Source organism: Phaeodactylum tricornutum, chromosome 2 (assembly GCF_000150955.2).
Source record: "Phaeodactylum tricornutum CCAP 1055/1 chromosome 2, whole genome shotgun sequence".
Taxonomy (NCBI): domain Eukaryota; phylum Bacillariophyta; class Bacillariophyceae; order Surirellales; family Neidiaceae; genus Phaeodactylum; species Phaeodactylum tricornutum.
Genome location: NC_011670.1, coordinates 339,817 through 362,806, shown reverse-complemented (window position 1 = coordinate 362,806; position 22,990 = coordinate 339,817). Strand labels below are relative to the sequence as shown.

At 47.4% G+C, this 22,990-nt stretch overlaps 10 protein-coding genes across 10 annotated transcripts; 7 read left to right on the top strand and 3 right to left on the bottom strand.

The window, feature by feature from the left end:
* Positions 1-475: 475 nt before the first annotated feature.
* On the bottom strand, positions 476-2,319 carry PHATRDRAFT_43405 (predicted protein; the record flags this gene model as incomplete). Its single annotated transcript, XM_002177568.1, has 1 exon — positions 476-2,319. The coding sequence occupies exon 1, from the start codon at positions 2,315-2,317 to the stop codon at positions 476-478; it is 1,842 nt and encodes a 613-aa protein (XP_002177604.1). The 5' UTR covers positions 2,318-2,319.
* A 505-nt stretch (positions 2,320-2,824) lies between these two features.
* PHATRDRAFT_54087 (predicted protein) lies at positions 2,825-4,654 on the top strand (the record flags this gene model as incomplete). Its single annotated transcript, XM_002177884.1, has 2 exons — positions 2,825-4,213; positions 4,299-4,654. Coding segments are annotated over exons 1-2 (1,647 nt in total), but the record flags the coding sequence as incomplete, so codon positions are not given.
* On the bottom strand, positions 4,627-5,392 carry PHATRDRAFT_18103 (predicted protein; the record flags this gene model as incomplete). The annotated part of the gene is made up of 1 exon (XM_002177567.1): positions 4,627-5,392. One exon carries the CDS (start codon positions 5,390-5,392, stop codon positions 4,748-4,750), a length of 645 nt encoding a protein of 214 aa, XP_002177603.1. The 3' UTR covers positions 4,627-4,747.
* Positions 5,393-6,105: 713 nt separating this feature from the next.
* PHATRDRAFT_43402 (predicted protein) lies at positions 6,106-7,827 on the top strand (the record flags this gene model as incomplete). Its single annotated transcript, XM_002177883.1, has 3 exons — positions 6,106-6,511; positions 6,593-7,622; positions 7,714-7,827. Exons 1-3 carry the CDS (start codon positions 6,186-6,188, stop codon positions 7,825-7,827), a joined length of 1,470 nt encoding a protein of 489 aa, XP_002177919.1. The 5' UTR covers positions 6,106-6,185.
* Positions 7,828-8,660: 833 nt separating this feature from the next.
* PHATRDRAFT_43401 (predicted protein) lies at positions 8,661-11,523 on the top strand (the record flags this gene model as incomplete). The annotated part of the gene is made up of 4 exons (XM_002177882.1): positions 8,661-9,707; positions 9,773-10,043; positions 10,130-10,958; positions 11,072-11,523. 3 exons carry the CDS (start codon positions 8,661-8,663, stop codon positions 10,504-10,506), a joined length of 1,695 nt encoding a protein of 564 aa, XP_002177918.1. The 3' UTR covers positions 10,507-10,958; positions 11,072-11,523.
* Positions 11,524-11,971: 448 nt separating this feature from the next.
* Positions 11,972-13,855, top strand: atpB (predicted protein). Its single transcript, XM_002177881.1, has 2 exons — positions 11,972-12,042; positions 12,284-13,855. The coding sequence occupies exons 1-2, from the start codon at positions 12,012-12,014 to the stop codon at positions 13,756-13,758; spliced, it is 1,506 nt and encodes a 501-aa protein (XP_002177917.1). The 5' UTR covers positions 11,972-12,011; the 3' UTR covers positions 13,759-13,855.
* A 309-nt stretch (positions 13,856-14,164) lies between these two features.
* On the top strand, positions 14,165-15,367 carry PHATRDRAFT_32604 (predicted protein; the record flags this gene model as incomplete). The annotated part of the gene is made up of 1 exon (XM_002177880.1): positions 14,165-15,367. The coding sequence occupies one exon, from the start codon at positions 14,165-14,167 to the stop codon at positions 15,365-15,367; it is 1,203 nt and encodes a 400-aa protein (XP_002177916.1).
* Positions 15,368-15,825: 458 nt separating this feature from the next.
* PHATRDRAFT_43398 (predicted protein) lies at positions 15,826-16,399 on the top strand (the record flags this gene model as incomplete). The annotated part of the gene is made up of 1 exon (XM_002177879.1): positions 15,826-16,399. One exon carries the CDS (start codon positions 15,826-15,828, stop codon positions 16,366-16,368), a length of 543 nt encoding a protein of 180 aa, XP_002177915.1. The 3' UTR covers positions 16,369-16,399.
* Positions 16,400-16,436: 37 nt separating this feature from the next.
* On the bottom strand, positions 16,437-18,938 carry PHATRDRAFT_43397 (predicted protein). The gene is made up of 2 exons (XM_002177566.1): positions 17,282-18,938; positions 16,437-17,167 (listed from the first exon to the last, which is right to left on the bottom strand). The coding sequence occupies exon 1, from the start codon at positions 18,839-18,841 to the stop codon at positions 17,681-17,683; it is 1,161 nt and encodes a 386-aa protein (XP_002177602.1). The 5' UTR covers positions 18,842-18,938; the 3' UTR covers positions 16,437-17,167; positions 17,282-17,680.
* Positions 18,939-20,304: 1,366 nt separating this feature from the next.
* PHATRDRAFT_43396 (predicted protein) lies at positions 20,305-21,547 on the top strand (the record flags this gene model as incomplete). Its single annotated transcript, XM_002177878.1, has 1 exon — positions 20,305-21,547. The coding sequence occupies exon 1, from the start codon at positions 20,396-20,398 to the stop codon at positions 21,545-21,547; it is 1,152 nt and encodes a 383-aa protein (XP_002177914.1). The 5' UTR covers positions 20,305-20,395.
* Between the last annotated feature and the right edge of the window lie 1,443 nt (positions 21,548-22,990).

Here is a 22,990-nt window from a genome sequence, read left to right as displayed (position 1 = left end):
CCCCGAGCCGATGATATTGGTGACGAATTTTGTCACGAACAGGTTTTGTTGATGGGTCCAGACACTAAAGCATCCTGACGACAGACAAACTATTCGGCGATCCGTGTTAACAATAAGATTTGGTGGGTTTCCCTCCAGAAACCCGAAACATAACAGAAGTGGCCGGCCTGCATTACTGTTTGACTATTAAATATACTTAATAGCAAGCATCACCTTGCCGTCTATTGCACCATTAAAGATAATAGCGTAGGAACTGATGGGGGGGGGGGGGGGGGGGGGGGGGGGCAGCCTTGCTGGTCACGTAGAACACGATCGAAGCTTTCCCAACTTCATTTCGGTATGTGGAGATTGCCCAGAAGAAAAATGGAGCGTATCGCCCTCCCGAATCGCATCGTGGTTTTTCCCATCATTGACAATGAAGTTTTCTCGCATTATAGGGTGTACAAGGTTGGTTGCGTTCGGCTTTTTGCTCGACTCATCCGTCCTCTTGTACGATTTCCCTAGGTCTCTGATCCCTTTCTTTACTGTCATTGCCCTCCAAATTTGCTCGTACTGGATTATCCACTCCAATCGGGAACTCATCGCCTTCAGGATTATTGTCGTCACGCATAGAGGATTTAGGCGAGACCCGGGCTGTTGTAGACTTGTTACCATTACCATGTTGTGATACCTTCTCCTTTGCAGTTTGTACTTTTCCTCGAAATTCCTCGAGCGCATCAAGCTGTGAGGAAGTCGGCGGTTCCACATCTTGCGTCACTTCCCAATAAGCATCCGGATGGTACCCCGTAAACATATTCATGAGAGATTCATTGAATTGGGCTTGGAAGTTATTGAGCGGAATATCGTTGGGAACATTCTGAAAAGGATTTTCCAGTTCCCGAGCAACTTCATGTAGTCCAGCAAAACACATGACGGTCAAAAAGTTCAAAATAATTCCAAATATTTCGTTTGTCACGTAGGTTAGCATCAGTACAGGCATGAGACCTACCACAACCAATACAAAGAGCGACGTAATTTGGGCATGGGGAAAGGGAAACGGCACATAGGCAACCTTGCGGGCCTGGTTGTAACCTGCCATACCATCCGACGTATATTGGTACAAGCGAGAAATAATAGGTGGCGCCACATGTCCCGTGGATCCGTGTAAATATTCTCGACTAATGAATTCCTGGAGCCACATTGTACAGAGTGCGACCTTGGCCAACGGACCCCGTGCGGCCTGAAGCAGGTCAATTTCGGCATCCGATACACCCCCCACGACTCGAAAGGGCCGAGCCGCGTTATACAGAGTTCGGGATTTGGGAGTTCTGGATAGTCCAGTCAAGTACTTACATACTGTATAGGATCGGTGTGTGGTCAAAGCCCAGTCTTTCCGAACATCGGCATCCATAGCGTCCGGATCGACGTGTGGCCAGTCGACTCCGGGGTAAAAGGTATCCAATGGCGAACCGACCTGTTCCAAATCATTCCGTAAAGTGGACATGGCCACTGCTGAAAGAAGACTCAGCAAGTGCGCGGATTCTTGAAGAAACAATGGCGGCGAGTCGGCTTCCCATGCGTTGGTACCGTCCTTGCTGGAAGAAACTTTGGAGTTTTTGGGCAAAGACGTTGGCTTTTTGCTGTGGGACCAAGGTTTAAATGGATTGCGTGGTTTCTTATACTTCGAGATCTTACCAGCGGCAGTGATGCTTTTGGAAGTATTGTTGAGATTCATCGTTTGTCCCCCTTTGCTGGGAAGTGGTGGCGCAGGAGATGTTTGTTGCTCTTCCGTTTTTGTCCGGGTTGAACCTGTCCTGTTGGCCTTGCGACTACTTCGGTTGAAAACAGATTTGATCCGATCTCGTACGGAGTGCTGAATATTTTCCATACTATTCAACTGAGATTCGAGTTCCTCAATGGTATGTGCGTGCAATCGTTCACGCTCCCGTTCTAGATGCTTCAATTCCGGATGAGAGCCAAATGCCGGTGGTTTTCGGGCATCGTAAGCGGCACTCTGCAGATGAAAGGCGGCTAATTCCATGCCAGCATCAAGCCATTTCGAATGCATTTGATGCACCGCTGTCATGGCTTCCCAGTAGCGGTTGTAGGAGAAGTTGGCTCGAAAGGCCAGGAGAAACGTCAAGGCAGAAATTAACGCCCCCATGGGATACGGATGATCGAAGAGTTCACCATCGTCATTTTCTAAGTCGTGGGTATGATAGATAATGACGTAAATGATGCTGGATATCAGTGCGGGGGTTATAGACTTGAATACTGCCGAGCCATGGAGGCGAAAAAGCAATTGAAACCCAAAAGTTCCTGAATTGTAAGTGATCATTGCGACGGCAGCAACCGACTTTTCTGTCGTCTATCGCACACCTCCAGGCGAATTTATCGGCGTATCCAGCTTCAGAAGCCTCCGCAAGAATGGACTCCTCAATCGATGTAAGAAATGGAAGTACGTCCCAGATAGGTATTATTTTGACATCCACAGACAAATCTAAAAAGTAGGCATAGTTGGGCTACCGTGCTCAAGCATGTATTGTCTCGACTGACAGTGACTGTCAGTAAAAAAGCTCGTTTGCTCATGAAAAGTTGAAAAGTATTCTTCTGCATCCCATTCGATAGTGATATCGACGCGAGAAAAGCATGGAACAATTTAGGGGTTTGTCGAAACGGCGTCACTCTACGATAAGTTAATTATCAATATCCGTGAAACAATAAATAGCTCAAGTTCTTATGACAATCAGACTGACACTCTGTGACAACATCTTTCAATGTCTTGCCACCGAATATAGAAACCACGCTGTTCTAATCTGCAATCTTCGAAACTACATTTTGCGAGACATCACAACCATGAGCGCAACGACTGTGAGCGCGGATGGAAGAAAGTATTGCCCCCGTATCCATTTTGCCCGTTGCACACTAGTATCAAAAACGAGATGATTGTCTACGAACAGGACCTATTTGGTCTCAAAAATTTGACCCGCGTGCACGGATCAGCTGTTTACCGAGTAGTCTTACCAGCTTCAGTCTCGTCCGCGATCCTCCTGATTTTTCACAGTTTACAAATCGACAATGACCAGACCCAAAAGGCACGAGAAGATCTCATCGTGCAGCATCCTTACGTCATTGGGGCCTTTGTTGGATTCTTTTCTTTTCTGTTGACCTTTCGATTGAATTTTGCCTACCAGCGGTACTGGGAAGGGGCTACCGCTATACACCAGATGTTGAGCAAATGGACAGATTTCGGTATGAACGTGGCGGCTTTTCACTACCAGAGCGATGTATATGATGATATACAGCCACCGAGCTTTGGATCGCATCCAAATTTGCGAGCAAAAGACATTGTGGGACGTGAACGCGATTTCGAAACAACGTACGAGGAGTGCGTTGAGAAAGTAGAGCTCTGCTTGGAAGAAATGCAGCAAGAGAGTATCGCAAACACATCCCCGGCGTGGTGGAGAGGGGGATTACGACGTCGCAGACACAAAGACCACGCCGATTCGACTCGGCAACCGTCCACAACAACACCCCACAGACTTAAATCGATCAATGCCAACAAAGAGACTAGCAGCAATTCCGCCCCCAACCGCCTAGATTCATACATTCCCATCCCCCAGCGCTTCCAGGAACAATTTGGAATAAACTTGAGGAGACAGTCAACGCCTATCACCACGGATAGTCGAGCCAACAGCCGTCGTAGTAGTCTCGTCAAACAATCCAAAGCATCGCAAAATCTAGTTTCTCGTAAGGCACGCGTTCCTTTACCCAGCCTGTTTTTACAGGAAACTGCACATTTGCTTTCGCTTTTGGCCGGTGTCGCTTTCTCGACGCTCCGTAACGATATGGAGCAGGCCGAGAATCCTTTAAACATGTACTATCCCGGAAAACCCTGGCCTGCGATGGATCCGGATTGTCTCGATAAAGATACCAAGCACCTATACGGCGAAGATCAGATCCTATGGCAATCCTTGTACTTTATGCTTGGTTTAGATCGAAGTGAGCGACACAGGACGCTGTACAACGCCGCCAGACCGTTTGGTGTCCTTGGTGGTGTCAGTGATCAAGAAATTGCCATGCTTCAGCAAGCACATGGGCCGTACGCCAAGGTAGCGCTGTGTACAATGTGGACGCAAGAATTTATTAGCCGAGAATACATGGTAGGGTCGGCCGGAAAGGTGGCACCGCCGATTGTGTCGAGATTGTACCAATTTCTATCGGATGGTGTGGTGTAAGTCAACACGGCGTCGTTTGATGGTCAGCAGAGCCAAGTTTCTCATCATTGTATGCCTTCGGTATTTTTGTCAAGGACACAGTGGCTACAACCAGGCCCGGAAAGTTGCCTATATCCCTTATCCTTTTGTAAATGCTCAAATGACAGCATTTTTCAGCCTCAGTATCATATTCATTTTCCCCATGTTGATGTATTCCTACGTCAATGTTCTTTGGTTTGCTTGCGTACTAAATTTTACTGTCGTGACCTGTTTTCTGGGTATGCATGAGGTTGCTCGGGAATTGGAGAATCCTATGCAAAACGCGCCGAATGATTTACCCTTGGTCACCTATCAGGCCCAGTTCAACGAAGCGCTGGTAACCATGTATGCTGGCTTTCACCCGGATTCGTGGTGGGAGATTCGCAGCCAAGAGTCCAAGGATGATAACACGCAGTTCGAAAACTAAGTCTCCACGATAAAGACTGCCTGACTTTATTAAAGTCGAGAATAAGAATATATAGCTAGCCAATGCCGCTTCAAATCTTTTGCTTTTAGACAGCAATTGTGGTTTGGAGTGCCTCCAAAACCTCCACACTCGTGGTTGCGACGGAAAACATACCAAAATTATATGCAAGCGTAGCATTTTGCGCTTCCACTGATGTCGCGGCAACACAATCCTTGAGTGTGTACACCTGGTAACCTTTCTCATAGGCCGTGCGCATGGTGGATTCGACACAGCAGTTTGTTAAGAATCCTCCCAACACGACATTTTTTATACCTTTTTGACTCAAGAGAAAATCCAAGTTGGTGGATTGAAAGCCGCATAGTCCTGACTTGCCTTTCACAATGAGATCTCCCGGGGAGGGTATCATGGTTTCGCAGAAATCTGCACCCCATTCGCCGTTGGTAAAGGCTGCACCCTCCTTGACGCCGGCCAAGATACCGTAGGGAAACTCGGCAATTTCGTTGTGACCCGGATCGAAACAAATGGGGCAGTGAATGATGGTACAACCAGCGTTTCGCGCCGCGTCCATGAGTTTTTTGGAGTTCTCGAGCGTGTTGGTTTGTTCCATACAAGGCTTCACAGCATCATACAGCTTACCTCCTGGTGTGGCAAACTCGTTCTGAAACTCAATAAGAACGACGGCGGTCTCTTTAGGAATCAGCGTAAAGAAAAGACGGGATGATTGGGACATAGTAAGCGGAGAACAAAGTTTCAGAGAGGGAAGTTTGGCCACTGCGAACGCCTCCACAGAGAATAAGCGACAGAGAAAAATGCAAGCGGGAAAGGTCCAAGTCCTGATCATATTATCTCTTTAGTGCCTTGAAACAGACAGCGGATATATCAATTATAGTCAAATTGGCCTCTGTCTCTAACAGCAGGATACAAACTAACTAGCGCGATGGTAAATGCCAAGAGAGACAGACCATGTGCAAGTACGCAATTTTCGTTTCATTGCAGGGTCCTGACAGTTTGTGAACAATCAGGTGTGCTTTTCTACTTGGACTACGTCCGGGTCTTCACAGAAGTGGCTTGCAGGAAGGCCGTAGATATCTGGCGTTCGTGTTGCCATTTTGTCACTAATAATACGATGCCTATGTTGTACCCATTTATTTTTAACCTACACATGTATTCTACGTTTTCCTGTACGACCGCTTGCTTCATCGCAATTTTCCTTGGTATTGCATTTTGTGTGCTTTTCGCCTTCCTGTGTTAACAGGAAAAACTAGGTAATTGCTTCATGAAATCGTAGGACATATATAATTAATAATACACGATATCGATCAGACTTCATTTACATTAGTTGTAAAGATTTTTGTCGTGAAGAGCAGAACTGTGAAATGCCAGAGAATAGGTACCAACGCTCTCCGCTTTTAGAATATGGTGGGCATTACATAATGTGAAAGGATGCCTTCTGTGGGACCGAGCAAATTCGTGCTCGTTCGGAAATATCTGAGACCTTGACCAGGTCTGTTCTCGTATTATACATGAACCAAAGCCTGGAAACCCATAGCAGCCCAGCGAGCTGCGAATGCGGACAGCACATCAGGCTTGAACATGGTTTACACGATACTGTGGCACTTCTTGACGATGAACCACAGAAGTCATTTCCACTACATGCACACACCGCAGCGTTAGACGCTTCCTTTGTTCACCTTCCCTCGTCCATCCTCAGGGATGTTGCTTGTTGTCCAGCTTCTTCGGAGCCGGGTGGTCGAGAATTCCGAGACACGCTTCATGACATCTGTCTGTTGGAGCAAGCTCTGCATGATAGCGATAACCCGCCACATCTCTGTCTTGAATGTATACAGCGGTAGGTCAGCACTTTTTACATCGAACAAATGGCTTTCTATCGCGAGGCTAACTGGTGCTTTTCTCGCGACGAATATTCTAGTGTGGAACAAGCTCTACTTGCCGATACCGAACGGTTAAAATACGAAACTAAACGCTACGATGAAGCAGTCCGAGACGAGCGAGACCGGCAGCGTTCATTGCACCAAGCACTGAATGCTGTATCCTTTGCAGGCTTAGGCGACAATTTCCAGCCCGAGTTTATGTCACAAAGTGCTGATGCCGATAGCTCCAGTCCCCTACTTCAAAGAGCAGAAGAAGCCTTTCGGAATGAGATTGAGGCGTTGCAGCAATGTTGTGATCAGCAAGAGGACGAAATTGGTCACTTGCGATCGCTTGTGAAGGAACAGGAATTGATAAAACAAGAATTGCAGGCTACAGAATTGCTCGTCGCGGCAGAGAGAAATTCTTTAGAGGTAGAAGCTCGCGCTTTCGACAACGATCACGAACAGCTGTGCGATCATTTGCTGAGTATACAAAAGGAAGTTGAGACGCTTTCGTCATCTCAAATTCGATGGCCTGCGTTTTTCCTGGACGTCCGTATTGATACAAGAGGATTGCGCTATCCATTGATAAATGACCTTAGGTTGGCTTATCGAGCGAAAGGCGATCTGTCGTGGAACGAAATACAGACGGCTTGGTCTCTGGCAGCACAATTGCTGTTAATTGTCGGAACCATATTTGAATTTGCATCACAAGAATGGAAAATTGTGCCGTTATCTCATTGCGCAAAGCTTATTCAGTACCCAGGCGGCAAAAAGCAGCCTCCTACGGTCTACAATATTGGCTGCTCCGGAAAGCAAACCAGCCTTGCTTTGTTGGCTTGGAATGCGCTCCTGCACGAGATAATAAAAGATACATCTGAAAAGCTTAATCAGGCGCACAAAGATGGTCTCTTGGATTTATCGGTACTGCCGCCTTTGCCCTTTGCTATGGCGAAAACAACCATTGGGGATTTGAACTTGCTGCGATTGTCGCCGGAGGACGATGTTCGATGGTCTCAAGCAATTCAATATACGGCAACGAATCTGCAGTGGCTGTCGGTTTGTACATCAGCTCATACAATGCAAAAGGTATGCTCGGCGAATTTTTTGGAGTAGGGTATGAATTTTACATGAGCTGCACATACATCTATATTAGCAATGCTTAATTACCTCTCTGTAGTCTTTGACGCTGTACTTAATTGCACATGTAAGGCAAAAGCACGTCGGCCCATTCATCCGGCCCTCAAGCACTTTCCGTATTCTGAACAAGCTTGTCGTCAACGACAAGCTTTGAGATACCACAGACCTCGTATCCCAAAGCTTTCTTATGTGCATTGTAGACTAACACAACAGCTTTTTCCCAATCGTGAAGTTTCTGTAAATCTCTCATCGAATAATCCCGCTTCCTGGGCAAGTTAGCAGACTACAGCATCAACTCAAGATGGTTTCGCATCACCCGAGGCTGCAATCATGTATCGCTCTTTCTGTTAATTGCAGTATCACAAAATCCATTCATTTTTCTTGCGTCTCGGATCCTTGCTTACTAAAGGATTACATTTGCGGTACTCTGTGCAGTGCACACTTGCGAGTGAAATGCCATACTTGTCATGTGGGTTGAGATCTCGAAGTCCCCGCTAACTCTTTCTCGGATGCTCGGCAGGTTTTGCCAATTGACTTTCTAATGGGTTGACTGCAGATCCCAAAACACTTTCCGATACGTTTTGTCTTTTTGCTTCCTGATGCACCGACAATTTTTTTTTCAGCAACAAAGTAATTGTATTCGATTCTTTCTGGATGAAGTTCCCTTTCGAAGGATGGATCTTACATTAGATTAAAATGTTTAAAGTGTTTCCTTGGTCTCTGCTAGAGGCCCACTGAAAATATCTAGCCAATCGGCATCGGACCACCCCGCGTGCGTAGCCATTATAATTGGTGTAAATATGTCTGAACAACTAGATTTGTTGATTAATCCGGATTTCCAGTTGACTCCAACATTTAATTCGCCATAACTGTGAAGAAAATATTGGCGTTATTGATCGTCGTCGACCATTATGATGTCGTTCGGAAGCAATCTTTCCTGTGCTGTAAGGGCTCGAAACCTTGACATTTATTTGCTGAATCCCCGCGATGAACAGTGTCTACGAGTTAGTGATTGAACGCAACAATCGCGAGACAGCTCCATTCTTGTCGGTTCACGAAGCAAACGCAACACTTTTAATTCAGGTAGATGCTCTCCTGACCAAGTATGAGCTCTCGGAACGAGAAGTTTCTAGTTTACGACAGCAACTGCAAGATGCAGCGATCACTTCACCAGGAACCAAAGTCACTTCGGCGGCAGCTAAGGCCGCTCGAAAGTATGAAGTCCAACTACGCGACAAGCTTGAAAAGTTGCAGGACGAATACAACGCCAAGCTCCAGTCAGAAGCCAACGATCAGGCTGCCGCACTGAAAACCGCCAAGGACTTGAGCGATATGAAGGATTTGAACACAGCGCAGGAAATGACAATCGCTAATTTGCGAGAAGAAAATAAAGGTGCTGAAAGAGCCATTGAACACTTGACTAACGAATTGTCCGAGGCCAAATCACGAACCGACTTGGCAGAAAAGCAGTATGATGGACTGAAAAAGACCATTCGCAGTCTCCAAATAGAAAACGACCATCTGAAGAAGGAAAGCCGAATAATTGAACAACGGGTAGTGACGGAAAAGGGGAAAACAGTTGATGAGGTGAATATTTTGACTGAAATGGTGAATTCACTCAAACGGGAAGTTGATATGCTTCGTGCCTACAATAAAGGTTCTTGGTTTAGCAAGAAAGTCTCCAAGGAAAAAGCTGATAACGAAGACAAACAAATTGTAGCAAAAGGACAGGATAGCGGACGGAAATGGGGCACTTTAGGAACGGTCTTGCCAAGCGCTCCCAAACAAACCATCGACGCGCATACTATGGACGGAACTTGCGTGAAGTACGATGCATCCGGGACCAATTTGGTGGCAACATCAAGCAGCGATTCAACCGTGAAAATATGGGATACCAACACGGGTACTGTACGGGTAACATTCCGGGGAACAGTCGGACATTCCATGATGTGTTGCGACATTAACGGTAGCACTGTGGTGGGAGGAAGCAGTGACAAAACTTGTAGGGTTTGGAATTTGAGGACTCAACGAATGGTGCGTACGGACGCGAACCTGGCACATAGTTCGGCCTTGTCGCTAACGATGCCACTTTTTTTTAGATTCATCATCTCGTTGGCCACGCCCACAAAGTTACTTGTGTTCGATTATTTGCCAATGAGCACGCCGTGGTTACTGGTTCTGCCGATCGTTCTCTCAAAGTGTGGGATATTTCACACAAAACCTACCGACAAACGACCACGTTACGCCACAGCTCTACATCAAATTGTGTTGATGTCGGAACCGATTCCCAGACGGCTGTTTCGGGGCATTTGGACGGAGGACTACGATTCTGGGATTTGCGCTCCGGAGAACGCACGGAAGATATATCCGGTGAGTGAGGGAGGGCAGTGAAGGATTGATTGACGGGGGCGCATAAGTACACAATTTCTCATTCTTGGCATTGTCTGTCGCTACAGGTCTCCACGAGGGCGCCATCACGTCTTGCCAGTTCTCTCCCACGGATTCCAGTTTGGTATTGACAAACGGAGCTGACTCGTGCTTGAAGATTACCGATCTGCGTACAGGCCTACCCACACATACGCTACGCGATGGTGCCTTCACTACGGCCCACAGCTGGTCTCACGCCGTATTTTCTCCGGACGGACGCTACGTGACGGCGGGCTCGAGCAGTCAAGGAGCAGTTCTGGTCTGGAGCGCAACCGACGGTAGTTTGGTCAAGACACTACGTTCACACGTTGCTGGCGTTTGCGCTATTGATTGGTGTCGCGGTGGATCCAGTGGCCAGCAAGTGGCATCGTTGGATCGGCAAGGAAAACTAATTTTGTGGGCGTAACTTACATTGTCAGATACCTCCGGATCTGGACGTACTATTGTTGATTTGTGTTGCCTCGTTTGTCTTCCAGGGGGTACGCGTCGGCGGCACCATGCTCCTGACTGCGATCGTTTCTACAGTGCACAAAAGAAATGCCGCCCAATATGAACGTCTTTGGGAGACGCCTAGTTCGCTATTCGGACAACACACAGAACATCAAGCTGTAAAACCAGTATTTTTACCGTCCAAATTAGTATTGCCAAGGCGAAGAGTAAAGGTTTTTATACTTAGGACATATTGACGCCGATTGCGAGGCCCATGGCACGATTGACATCCATTTCAATTTGTGCTTCAGCTTGTTCGATAGTCCCGGCAGCCGCGGCGCCAAAGGCTGTTTTGGCGGCTTCAAACTGGCGGGAGACTGCCGCGGAATCAATGTCGTCGAGCTTGACGGCTTCCGGGCAAATGACGTCCTTGGCGAGGATTATATTGGATCAGAATGCGGCGAATATGGGAGAATAAATGTGAGTATCTCGTCATTCACGACGTCACAAATTGCGAAAGCGAGCGTTCCTACGTTACGTACCGTCGTCGAGTCGGCGTGGGTCAAGGCGTAACCACCCGCCACAAAGTACTTTTCCGGTTCGGCCGTGTTTTCTTCGTGTAGAATCTGCAAGACACCAGGCTTGAGCTGTCCAACGTAAGGAACGTGATTAGCAGTAATACCGTATTCTCCCTCCAAGCCGGGGCAGATGACGGAATAGACCGACGTGCCGTTGTAAATAGTCTCGTGGGGGAGGGCAAAGTTGAGTTTGACCAGGGAAGACGCCGCGGCGGATTCCGAGCTCATGCTGCGGACCGCAACGACGCGGCGAAGGGCAGGACGAGCTGTTCGACTCAACATGATAATACAGAATTCGAACAAGTAAGAGTCGTTACTGGGATGATCCGAAAGGGTCGGACTCGTCAGCTGAAGGACACACAGAGAGCGAGGATCGCTACGGTTTGGCGGACTTGCGCGTTGGGATGGCAACTGTTGCGACGGTGCGGGGTTGGGGACAGTAGTAAAGTCTCGTGCAACTAGCTAGTAGAGCTGTGTTTGTGTTTCCCGCACGGTGGTGTACTAATAGTAGCTGTAGTGTAATACTGTCGTCTTGCCGCTCCACGTGAATCTACGTAGACACGATCCAAGCCTTTTACCGTCAGCTACGTACGATGACCGTACGAAAACCTTAACGCCTTGTGTTCCGTACGGATCATAGGGAGGAAATTGGTACCACGCACATTGACGTGGGGGTACGCGCGGACCAAGCTTGGATCTGCCGATCCGGTGACGTCACTGGATCGGCAGGCACCCAATCTTTCCGTGCGTCGTTCTTCCATGGATCGTACGTGGAATTCCTACGTGCTCTCGCTCGTAGCACGAAACCAACACGAGCGCCGCCGCCGCACCAACGTACCTACCTACCTACCCGCACACCGCCGTTGTCGTCGCACTACCTGCTCTCTGTGGACCGTCGTCGACCATGTTCGCCGCCCGTCGTATCGCCCAACTCGGTAAGAAAATCGTGCCGTCTCTCGTCTATCATACGAATTGAAGTATCCTTTACTTTATTCGCAAAAGCGGAAAGAAAAACGCCAAAAAAGCCTCTCCATGGTCTGGATGGGTCTGCTGCGACAATTTGCCCGTAGAGGAAGAGGATAGGCTCAGTACCCAATTCGGAAAAAAATGGCTTTGTTACCCTTGATACGGGTCAAACTTCGACTCACCTTGACGATACTTTTGGACGCTTTGTAGGAGGCGCTCGTGCCTATAGCAGCACGGCTGCTCTCTGGGGTGCTGGAAAGGTAACCCAAGTCATTGGAGCCGTTGTGGATGTTCAATTCGATGAGAAACTCCCCAAGATTCTCAACGCTCTGGAAGTGGAAGTCGTAGCGGGCGCTGAGCGCCTCGTCTTGGAGGTTGCCCAGCATCTGGGAGAGAACACTGTCCGTACGATTGCTATGGAAAGTACCGATGGTCTCGTCCGTGGACAAAAGTGCGTCGACACTGGCGCTCCTATCCAGGTCCCTGTCGGTCCGGATACCTTGGGACGCATCATCAATGTGATTGGAGAACCCGTCGACGAGAAGGGACCCATCTTCCTCAGCAAGGAGGCCGAAAAGTACGCCCCCCTCCATCGCGCCGCCCCTACTTTCACGGAACAGGGACGATCCCAGGATATTCTCGTCACTGGAATCAAGGTCGTTGATCTTTTGGCGCCTTACGCCAAGGGAGGAAAGATTGGTCTCTTTGGCGGAGCCGGTGTCGGTAAAACCGTCGTTATTATGGAACTCATCAACAACATTGCCATGAACCACGGAGGATACTCCGTCTTTGCTGGTGTTGGTGAACGTACCCGTGAAGGTAACGATCTTTACTACGAAATGATTGAGGGTGGAGTCATCAAGATTGATGAAAAGACGGGATCCACCGCTGGTTCCAAGGCTGCCCTCGTGTACGGACAGATGAACGAGCCCCCAGGTGCTCGTGCCCGGGTTGCCTTGACTGGTCTCGCTATCGCTGAGTACTTCCGTGACGAAGAGGGCCAGGATGTGTTGCTATTCGTCGACAACATTTTCCGGTTCACCCAAGCCGGTTCAGAGGTGTCTGCCCTCCTGGGACGTATTCCTTCGGCTGTCGGTTACCAGCCTACTCTAGCGACGGACATGGGAGCTCTTCAGGAGCGTATTACTTCCACCGGAAAAGGATCCATTACCTCCGTGCAGGCCGTCTACGTGCCTGCTGATGATCTGACCGATCCCGCCCCGGCCACCACCTTTGCTCACTTGGACGCCACGACGGTGTTGTCTCGTTCGATTGCCGAACTTGGAATTTACCCTGCTGTCGATCCCCTCGACTCCACATCCCGTATGCTTGATCCCCGTGTGATCGGACAGCGCCATTACGATGTTGCCCGTTCCACTCAGAAGCTCCTACAGGATTACAAGTCCCTCCAAGATATTATCGCAATTCTGGGTATGGACGAACTCAGCGAAGACGATAAACTCACCGTCTCTCGCGCCCGTAAGGTCCAAAAGTTCATGTCTCAGCCTTTCCATGTCGCCGAAGTCTTTACGGGTACCGCCGGAAAGTTTGTGTCGCTCGAAAAGACCATTGACGGCTTTTCCCAGATTATCAATGGAGACTACGACGATTTGCCGGAGGGTGCCTTCTACATGGTTGGAGATATTGAAGATGTCAAGGAGAAGGCGGGTCAAATGGCTATGTAAACGAGGATTACGCGATTGTTATTATAAGTCGGGAGTCGTTCCCCCCTTTTTCGACGAAAGCGTATTTCGAAAACTAATAGTTCAACGAATTCCAATTACTGTACGGCCCATCCCCACAATAGAGTAAGCTTCTTCGACGCCTGAATCGTACAACGCGCTCTAAAAAACAAGGAGTAGTTTCACACAGATCTTCTTCGCTTGAAAAAAATCGTCTCACAGTCAAGACAAAAATACCGTAACTTGACACCATCGATCACGTAGTAAGGGACAGACGCACAAACCTAAAAGTCGGCAAAGATGAGCTCACAATTCGCAAGTCTGCCGAAGCGGACGGTAACCTCAAACTGAGTGCATCAAGCGGTTCCGAAGAAACTGACAGATCGGCATTTTCTTTCGCAAAGCAAATATGCCAACCTTCCAATCAATACAAATGCATCCCGAGCTGCGCACCCGACTCGTCACGGAATCCAGCTCCATCGGCTTGCCCAGGAATCCGGCTTCCTCCACGAATAACGGAGCAGACTCGTCCACTCTGACCCAGCAAAACCCATTCCAGCCGATTGAAACGCCACAGGCACTATTGTCGCGCCACCCAGGAAGCCTGCGAATCATCGACTCTACAGGTTCAAGATCACGTCCGATCGCCTTGCCACAAGCGAACAATCTACGACACGATGTGGCTCAGGCGCTGATTGCGACTTCTAAATACGGACGGTTCTTACACAACGTCCACGAACGAAGTAAAGATCAAGCTGATTGCCCAATTTCGCCATTCAGGGTCAGCGGCACAATCTCTGTCCTAGAAATGCTCCAAGAAAAAGCACGAGAAAGTGAATTCCCAACGTTGACTACTGGTTCGTTTTCTTTAGACCGACTGCTGTCTTTTCCTAAAGAGTACTCAGTGGCGCCATCGGCAGAAATGACACTCAATCACAGCAGCGACCCGCATTCAGGAATACCTTTTGGATATGTGACCCAATTTTCCGGGCCGCCCGGCTGTGGAAAAAGTCAAGTAGCGCTGCAAGTTGCCAGCTCTACCGCAAACATAAAAACATGGTATCTTAGCAGCAATCCTAGCCTCCGATCCTATGCCCAACGTCTTTCGCAGCTTGTCAAGCATTATCCGCAATCAGTGCAATTTGATGTGCTGACGAGGACAGATTTCCTTTCTGTGGGAGACGATCATCAGTTGTTAGCAGCCCTCGCTGACATTGAGCTTTCACTGGAATCTGGAACTGTAGCAGCGCCGAACTGTCTCCTGGTTTTCGATTCGGCTTCAGGATGTTTGAACTCCGACTCGCCCTTCCTTACCATTTCTAACACCCTGCGGCGCGTCGCCCGACGATACCGGGTCGCCGTTGTTATCACGAATGGCTCAGTCTCACATCGTAGCGGTGATGACGGTCGGTTATCAACACCCAAACCAGCATTGGGAAAATTCTGGAAGGCAGCCGATATTCAAGTCTGGGCGGAAGTTGCCCGATCAGGAGGCGAGACGCATTGTCGACTAGAAAAACATCCTGCAAAACGAATAAGTACAGAAAGTCCTCAGGTCGGACGGTTTCGGGTTGACAAACGCGGAGTGCAAGACACAGAGCCCTCTTCGTAATTGATGGTTCGAAGAGAGCCTGCACGATGAATGTATTTTCTAATTTTATAAGTTTCGTAAACTGGGCGCGTAATTTCGAAAGAAGTGGAATGGCAACTTACATTCTTAAAACCCATTCTTTCTCACATTTCTGTCCCCATCCTGCAAGTATTTTATCAGTTTGCTCCATACCTGTGAGCTGACTGACTGTGAAGGAGAAGTGATTGAGGCTAACTGTAAAAAAAGCTACTGATGAGCTTTAATGGCAAGGGGGTTCCACAAATTCTCGCTGATCTGGTACTAAAAAAGTATCTTGCCTCGGCCCACGTTTTGCCACCACCCTAGAAAAGATCAGCATCATTCCCAACAATCATCACTCAGATTCCAGAAACTTTGTTTCACCGACTATGCGAGTGTCGCTCTTGCTCTTTTTCTTTTTTTCTCGTTGTTACGCATTGTCCCCTCCAGGGAAAGCACCCATGACGAAGCAGAGCTGGAAAATATTTTGGGATTTGCAGTGCCCCTTTGCGAAAAAAAACTGGGAGCGATTTCCTGAAATCAAAAAGCGTTTCGCGGACCAATTCGATTTTTCGGTCTATTTGACGAGCTTGGCTTTTCACCCGCAGGCATTCCCGGGCCAATGTGCGGCAAAACTCATCGAAAATTTCAAAGGAACTGACGCCAGATTCAAATTTATTGACGCATGCTACGCTAATCAAGAACGATACACCAACAAGGCTCTTGGCGATGCCCGCATGTCCGAAATCGATTCAGTCTTCTGTGACATTGCGAAGGAAGCTGGAATTCTCGATGAAAAGTTCAACGAAGATTTCTTTCTTGCCAACGTCCATGACTGGACGGAAGTAGTGAAACCGGCTTACGAAGAGCATAAAATCGCCATGGGTTACGGGGTATTTGGAACGCCAAAGCACGTCATTGAAGATAAGCTTGTGCTTGGAACTGAAAGTTCCTGGGGACCCGACGAATGGGCCAGTATAATCGATCGTCTCAAGTCTCAGTAGTAAAGAATCTGATAGACAGTTGCAACGAATGAGAACATGTTTTGCGCACTTCTTTACGACGCCAATTTCATATCTGCTTTTTTAATTTTTTTTAGAGCTATAGCCCTTGCAATTCTGAAATTCAGGCCAATTCGCTGCAATCAATCTGGGATCGTTTGTGTTTCTGCGAGTAGGTACCTTCCCCCACTGTTAGTGAGCTGCTTTCATGAAGTTGCTTCAGTCAAGCGAAAGCTGTTTACATTAGTGAAAACCGAGCAATTTTGCGTCTTACGCACTTTCCCATTCTACTCCAACTCAGCTGGTCCCTTTCGCAATTTCGCATGCGTCAGCATAATGACCTTAGACAAAGGCGGGTGCACGCATTGAACCTTGGCTACGGGACTATCATTAGGCTTTCAGTCGAGCCCAGCGGAAGCGACAAAGCTTATATCTTGCACTGAACAGCTGGCATCAAACAAGCCTCAAAGTTGCCGTACAATCGCACGCCCCAAGATTTGCGGGTACTATGTTTGACGCAATCTCATGCGGAAATATTTAGGTGCCATTGTTGTGGCGTCCGATAATAAGTGTAAAATCCTTCCCTCTGAAGGCAGCCTTGAGAAGCTGATGAGAAGAGGGACCAGCTTATCCGAATGCGTCCGATTTTCCAACTTGAGTTGGAAGCAGCATAGATGAAACCCTTATACCTTGACAGACATTACTTCTTTACATATTTCAGCATCCGGGGTTTCAAAGCTCCGTCTAAAACAGGGCGCTCAACATGACGGATGCATACTACACCTCTGGTGATCTGGCCATTCTGCAATGAGAATATACTTGAGACAAAGACCAATTTTTTTAAGCCTCACTTCATTTACATCAGAGAAGGATACGCCTTGTAAACTGGAGTAATTCATACACAACACAGCCTTACCGCTAGAATCGTCCGTAGCTTTACCACCCATCCATTTCTCGTGCACTCGAGATTTTTTTCATCTAGGTAGCCTTGGCCAGATAAGTCAACAAGAGCTCGACCTTCATTTGAGCAGCCAAGAACATGAAGGCGTTTAAGTATCCAAAAGCAAAGCAATTACCAAGGACCGTGACTGGGACTCTGCAGAAACGTGTACCACTTACTACTGGCGTTTCGGTAATTCTTGGAACTAGTAGAGGGACACAAAGGATACAATAACCTCGAAGCGTCACATTTGTCGAGCTGTTGCCATTTCATAGGATAACCTCGATTTACGGCACTGACGGCGAAATCAATGTAACGAGGGGGTATCCGTCTTTCCTTGAGCTCAGGATGAGAGAAAGATTGAACAGTCATAATCTACAACCTTCTTTCGCCTTCAGATTGCATATGCTTCTGTTGAACCATATCCATTTTTCGCTTCATAAACTTTCGGTTCTGTGTCTCCACATGCCTGGTCCGTATGGAGACAGTTCGGTCTGTCAAATACGAAAATTCGTCGCCGGTAGCAGGATTGGCCCGGATATTGTTACCAGCATCGCTACTCTGTACATCAGCAGTTGCTCCTTCACCATTTCTGAACCTTGCCGAAAGCTGCAAAATAATGGCGTCCAATTTTTCGTAGCTCCAAGACCCCCCAACAATGCGTGGAAGAGAATCTTTTTTCAACCCAAAGGGTTTAAGCTTCTCTAACATTTCCGCACCAGTGGATGCTGTATGCACGTTAGCCCTCCTTCCTAGTGCACGTTGCATCAGCTGAAGAACAATCGGAACTACTACGTCTGAGAAAGATTTTCGTCCTCCTGGCGGTGGTAGTGAGCATATATGAAAAGCTGCAATTCTTAGTGGCATGGCATCACGCACTAAATTTTGAACTTTTGCCAACCCGCTTCTCCCAATGCTTTGCCCTCTCGTGACCCTCAGTACAACGAACCCTTTATCTTGCACGTTTGTAAAGCCGGAAATAAATGAGAGCCAGAAAAAAAGAATGCGCATGCGTGCAGAATTCACCTCATCGCCCATTCCGTCCAATCTATTACGATCGACGCAAATGACAGGACGTCCTTCATTATCCGCTGGAAGTTTTGCCAGAAACCCCAGTTTTATTTTTGCAATATCGTCGCTTGTTAACGCACCATGCCCCGAAAAGTCAAAGAGAGGTCGCCAAGCCCTGTCTTCAAAATACTCTAGTCGATGTTTCCAATGCAGGGCCAGCCGTTTGGTCGCAGCGGGAAAGTTGAAATTCTCATGGCGTAGAAAGAGTAACAGATTGGACTCTCTGTGGACGATTTCAGGGCAGCATGACATTGCTTGTACATACGCCGCCTTTTCTGGAATTTTCAAAGCATTCGTTTCTTCTTGAAAGCGAGAGACTGTTTCAGGATTTGATGGATGACACGAACGCCACTGCTGCCTGTAGACAAAGTGAGGTTCTGCGGCGGTCGCAGTGCCACCGGATTCCGCAGCCATTCCACGAGCCGCAGGTGCTAATTTTTCGTCGTCACTATCCGTATCTGTCATACGAGTGAGTAATCTATAACACGCTTTTTTAAAAGACCGTGCTCTCTAGAGACTGGTGATTGTGCTCTCTAAGCGATAAGAAAGTGGACAAGTGAACGGATAGAAACTGGAGATGTGACGATTTCCAACATAAAATATGATGCACGCAGCAGCATGCGAAGTTTGACATGACAATGTCCGCACCACGCAAAATGAAAAAGGACCTCGCAGATGTTACCCGTAGCAAGTTAAGGCTTGCAGCAAAATCGATTTAGAGCTACGACGAGCGACTGTGACATACTGCTCGAAAGCCTAATAAAACATAACATCAGTCAAAAGCAAAACTTCCCCTTCACCGCAGTCACTTTTTCCAAACGAAGAACCAAGCAACTCCTAAACATTGCTGATAGTCTTGGAGTGTTCGCTTTTGGATTTACAACAGGTCGTCAGTTAGGGATGAATTTCATTTTCCATCGCTCCACTATTGTGCGAAACAGAACGTGAGATAAATACAAGAGAAAATTTGCTTAAACAGTGATCAGACCCTGCCAAATCCGCTATATGGCTGCTAACCCGCTGCACATACCGTTTTTGCGAATGCAAATCGATCCTATTTCTTAGAAGCAAAATTTGAGCGGAAAATTTTAGCATATATAAAAGCACAGACCGGAGAAATGGAAACGATAACTCACAGTCAAGAGCATCAAATCAGGCTGGCTTTGTTGTTCAAAATCAGCGTCAAGCAAAGCGGAACAATTGCATTCTGGGCTGATTGCAAGGTAGCTTGACCTCAAAAAAAGTTGGTGCTGTACCAGGAATCGTGAACTGGTGTCAGTGTAAGCTGCTCGACTTTGAAGGACTTACGTTGCTAATAATAAAATCCTTTCATTGACAGTCTTCTGTCGTAGGAAGTGCTTTCTTGGATACTACAGAGCCCATTTACGAATCTTCAAAACTGTCGAAAATACCTGGAATTGTGATTTAACTGTCAACGGACAAATCCTTACTAAGAATTGTTAGTTGCTTAACGTATGACCCGTTTAGTGGATTTGACATAATTGCCCATTTAGAGAATTTCCTGTAGATACAAGACCATGATCGGAGATTTACCGGTATGTCGTCCTCGTAGAAACGTAGCTACTGACGTATCCTACCAAAGGTCTGTAAACGTTTAATGTACAGTTAGAATCGATTCAGTATTTTGGATCGCCTCGTTTCTGAACCGTACAGCCCCAAGCAACATATTTATCTGTTTATATAGGGCAAGACTACTTAATTTTAAACGATAAGTTTTACACCGTATAAAGTAATTTTGCTTTGCATGACATTTGTTAATTCACTACAAGCAGGAACGACTTTTGTATATCGACAATTTCTGCCATTTCTTCTCGTGCGAAGCAGAACGATAGCGGTACCGACAGTACCCGTTCGCAGTCACACCTTGCAGCAGACGCCGCTTCGCTCGTCGGGACACTTTCCCTTGTTGCGGCTGTCCGGTCCATTACAGAAGGCAACCACTTATCTTACCACGAAACAAACGCCAACTAACATCGCATGACACTAGTAAGTTAAGCAATGCAAACAAGTAACCGCCTTCAACGCTTAGCGCATGACAATGATGTGACAAGCTTGCAGCAGGATGATGATCACCTGGACGAAACGCTCGCAATGCGTAAGCTAGCTACCAAGCAGATACAAGAAGCCATGGAATTCGTCAAAGATAAAAAGGATTACGAAGAGGCTATCCGTCTCGTCCCAAACATAGTCGAGGCCGAAACACACGCGTCCTTGTTTATGCGCCGTGAAGACTTTAACGCTTGGGCGGCCGCTACTAGACTCGCGATTTACTGGAAGACGAGACGAGAAACGTTTGCGGAGCGGGCTTTTCGGGCCATGTTTGATTTATCTGGAGGTGGATGCTTAGATAAAGAAGACGTGAAGGATCTCAAGACAGGTCTTGTTGCCCGCCTTCCTGCGGACTCCAGCGGCCGTTCCATTTACTGTATCGATCACGCTCGAATGTCTGGACCAGAGAGCGTGGTAAATGAAAAGAGAATACGCTTTTTGTTCTTTTGGATTTCCCTGGCGGGTCAGAATCGGAAGGCGCAAAAAAACGGAATGGTCTTTTTGCGAATTATGGACCGTCCCGTAGTGGATAGGAGTGCCAATAATCGGGTTCTTCATTTTATGAGCAATGGAATGGCTGTGCGGATCGAAGGGTTTCATCTTATTTACATCCCACCGACAGCTAAAGACCGGAGATATTCGGACAATCTGGTCACCCTACTGCTTCAGATCTTGAAGCACGCCTTGGGTGATCGCGGAAATTTGCATATTGGGTACTCGGGTATTGAAGTTCTTCCACAGCTCTTACCGTATGGCTTGAAAGCGGAGGGGTTACCAGTTACACTGGGTGGCAGCTGGACCTACGACAAACTTGAAGCGTGGATCAAATACCACCAAATGGTATATCAAGCTCCCGGGAAGAAGCCAAAATCAAACAACCTTCCAACCATCAAAGGGCAAGTAGTCCTCAGATCGACGGGGACTAGAACTTCAACCAACATTTCGCAGTCATCTCCTTTTCCAGCAGTACAGTCCAACGACCGCATGGTACACAGAAGTTTTACGTGCCGGATTCAGCGCCGAAAAAGCGTCAAGCAAAAGATCGATTTAGTGGGCGCTCGATACCGCCGTGGAATAAAACTCAACCCCACCAAAACATAAGCAATTGTCTCTAATGCAACGACACCATGCAACCGAGTCATTCAATTACCTTTCTTAGCGTACATGATGTTGACAAGTGGTCGGAGAACCTCTTACAAGAACCAAAACCGATTCAGAGTCAAAACTAGCTTTTAGTGTGATTGACAGGGCATGGCTAAACATGAAAAAATGGACAGTATTGTAAGGATAGTTGTGTAGAGGGCCAATGGCCGTTTGTTATGTAAGGACAAAAATTCTCAGCGCTCTTCATTTTGTTGCTCTCACTTGGACAGTCCTAGCTCCACAGAGAATCCCCTCTGTTACGATATACACCAATGTACACCGTATGGACAGAAGCGCTGTTAGGAACAGAGCCTGGTAAACAAGAGAGGGCGTTATTACGAACGACCGGCGATACACCTAAGAGACTTAGGGACTGTAAAACTCTACTCGTTGGCGACGCTCCCCTCGGGTTAGGCAGCGGATACGAGGACCTATGCGTAAACTAGCAATGCGGATCAAAGAACTTATAAAACAATGATTGAAGAATTAGTGCTATAAACTAGTTCTCGTTGCTTCTCCGATTTGCCAACAAAACAACAAAACTGAGAAACAAACTCAACCGTACACAAATATCTTTCTTCGGTCATAGTATTCCTATACCATGACCCGCGCTCACATATACTTATAGTGACACCGAGAATACCTTCCATAACATGCATGCCGTGGAAAATGGAGCGCATCCATTTACATCCGTTAAGCAGGCAATAAGTATTATCTGTCCCACTCCGTTGCCACCGTCAGAACACGACACGTTCTGTCGCGTTCTCTCCAACGCTCGATACATCATTGTATCTAGGGACTCCATACAATAAGACCGAACTAACTCCCATACGACTCACTTCATTCTCAAGAACACTCCAACTGCCGTTCACCGTGTTGACATCCAACTGACGGACATCATTAGAAGACATGTCGCATGGTACTATACCGTGACACCCTCGACCACACATTACCCACACGGACAAGGGTGACAGCCGTGCCTTCTCCATCCGCTTCTAGTACCAAGGTTGGGCGATGTCGGGATATTTACAGAACATGCTGAGCGGAACCAACGGAACTTTTGCAGAATTCGATTCTTCAGCTAACGAAAGCGTTAGTCAGTATGAACGCATCCGAAGCTGGTTATTACAGAGATGCAGTAAAGCTGGCCCAAAAGTTGTACAAGCCAAGTCCAGTCCAGCTGTCTTTATCTGCTGTGACAGCTACAGCTCTAGGGCTATGGTTGAAGCCGTGCCTTTTACCCTTTGCTCAGCTTATCAGCGAAAGGTTGCTTAAAACCAAATTGTGTAGAAGCGCTAAAAAGGGAGACTGTTGCTCGACTACCACCGGACGAGAAAGGACGTTTTGTGAGAGGGCACGGATGCCTCTATTGTTGAAAAGCGTCGTCGTTGTATCTTCTTT

What these genes read in the sequence shown, in the direction of transcription:
- PHATRDRAFT_43397 (XM_002177566.1), bottom strand. Translation starts at nt 18,841, where the DNA reads ATGACAGATACGGATAGTGACGACGAAAAATTAGCACCTGCGGCTCGT.
- atpB (XM_002177881.1), top strand. Translation starts at nt 12,012, where the DNA reads ATGTTCGCCGCCCGTCGTATCGCCCAACTCG. An exon ending in CCGTCGTATCGCCCAACTCG is followed by an intron (nt 12,043 to 12,283) that starts GTAAGAAAATCG and finishes GACGCTTTGTAG; the next exon opens with GAGGCGCTCGTGCCTATAGC.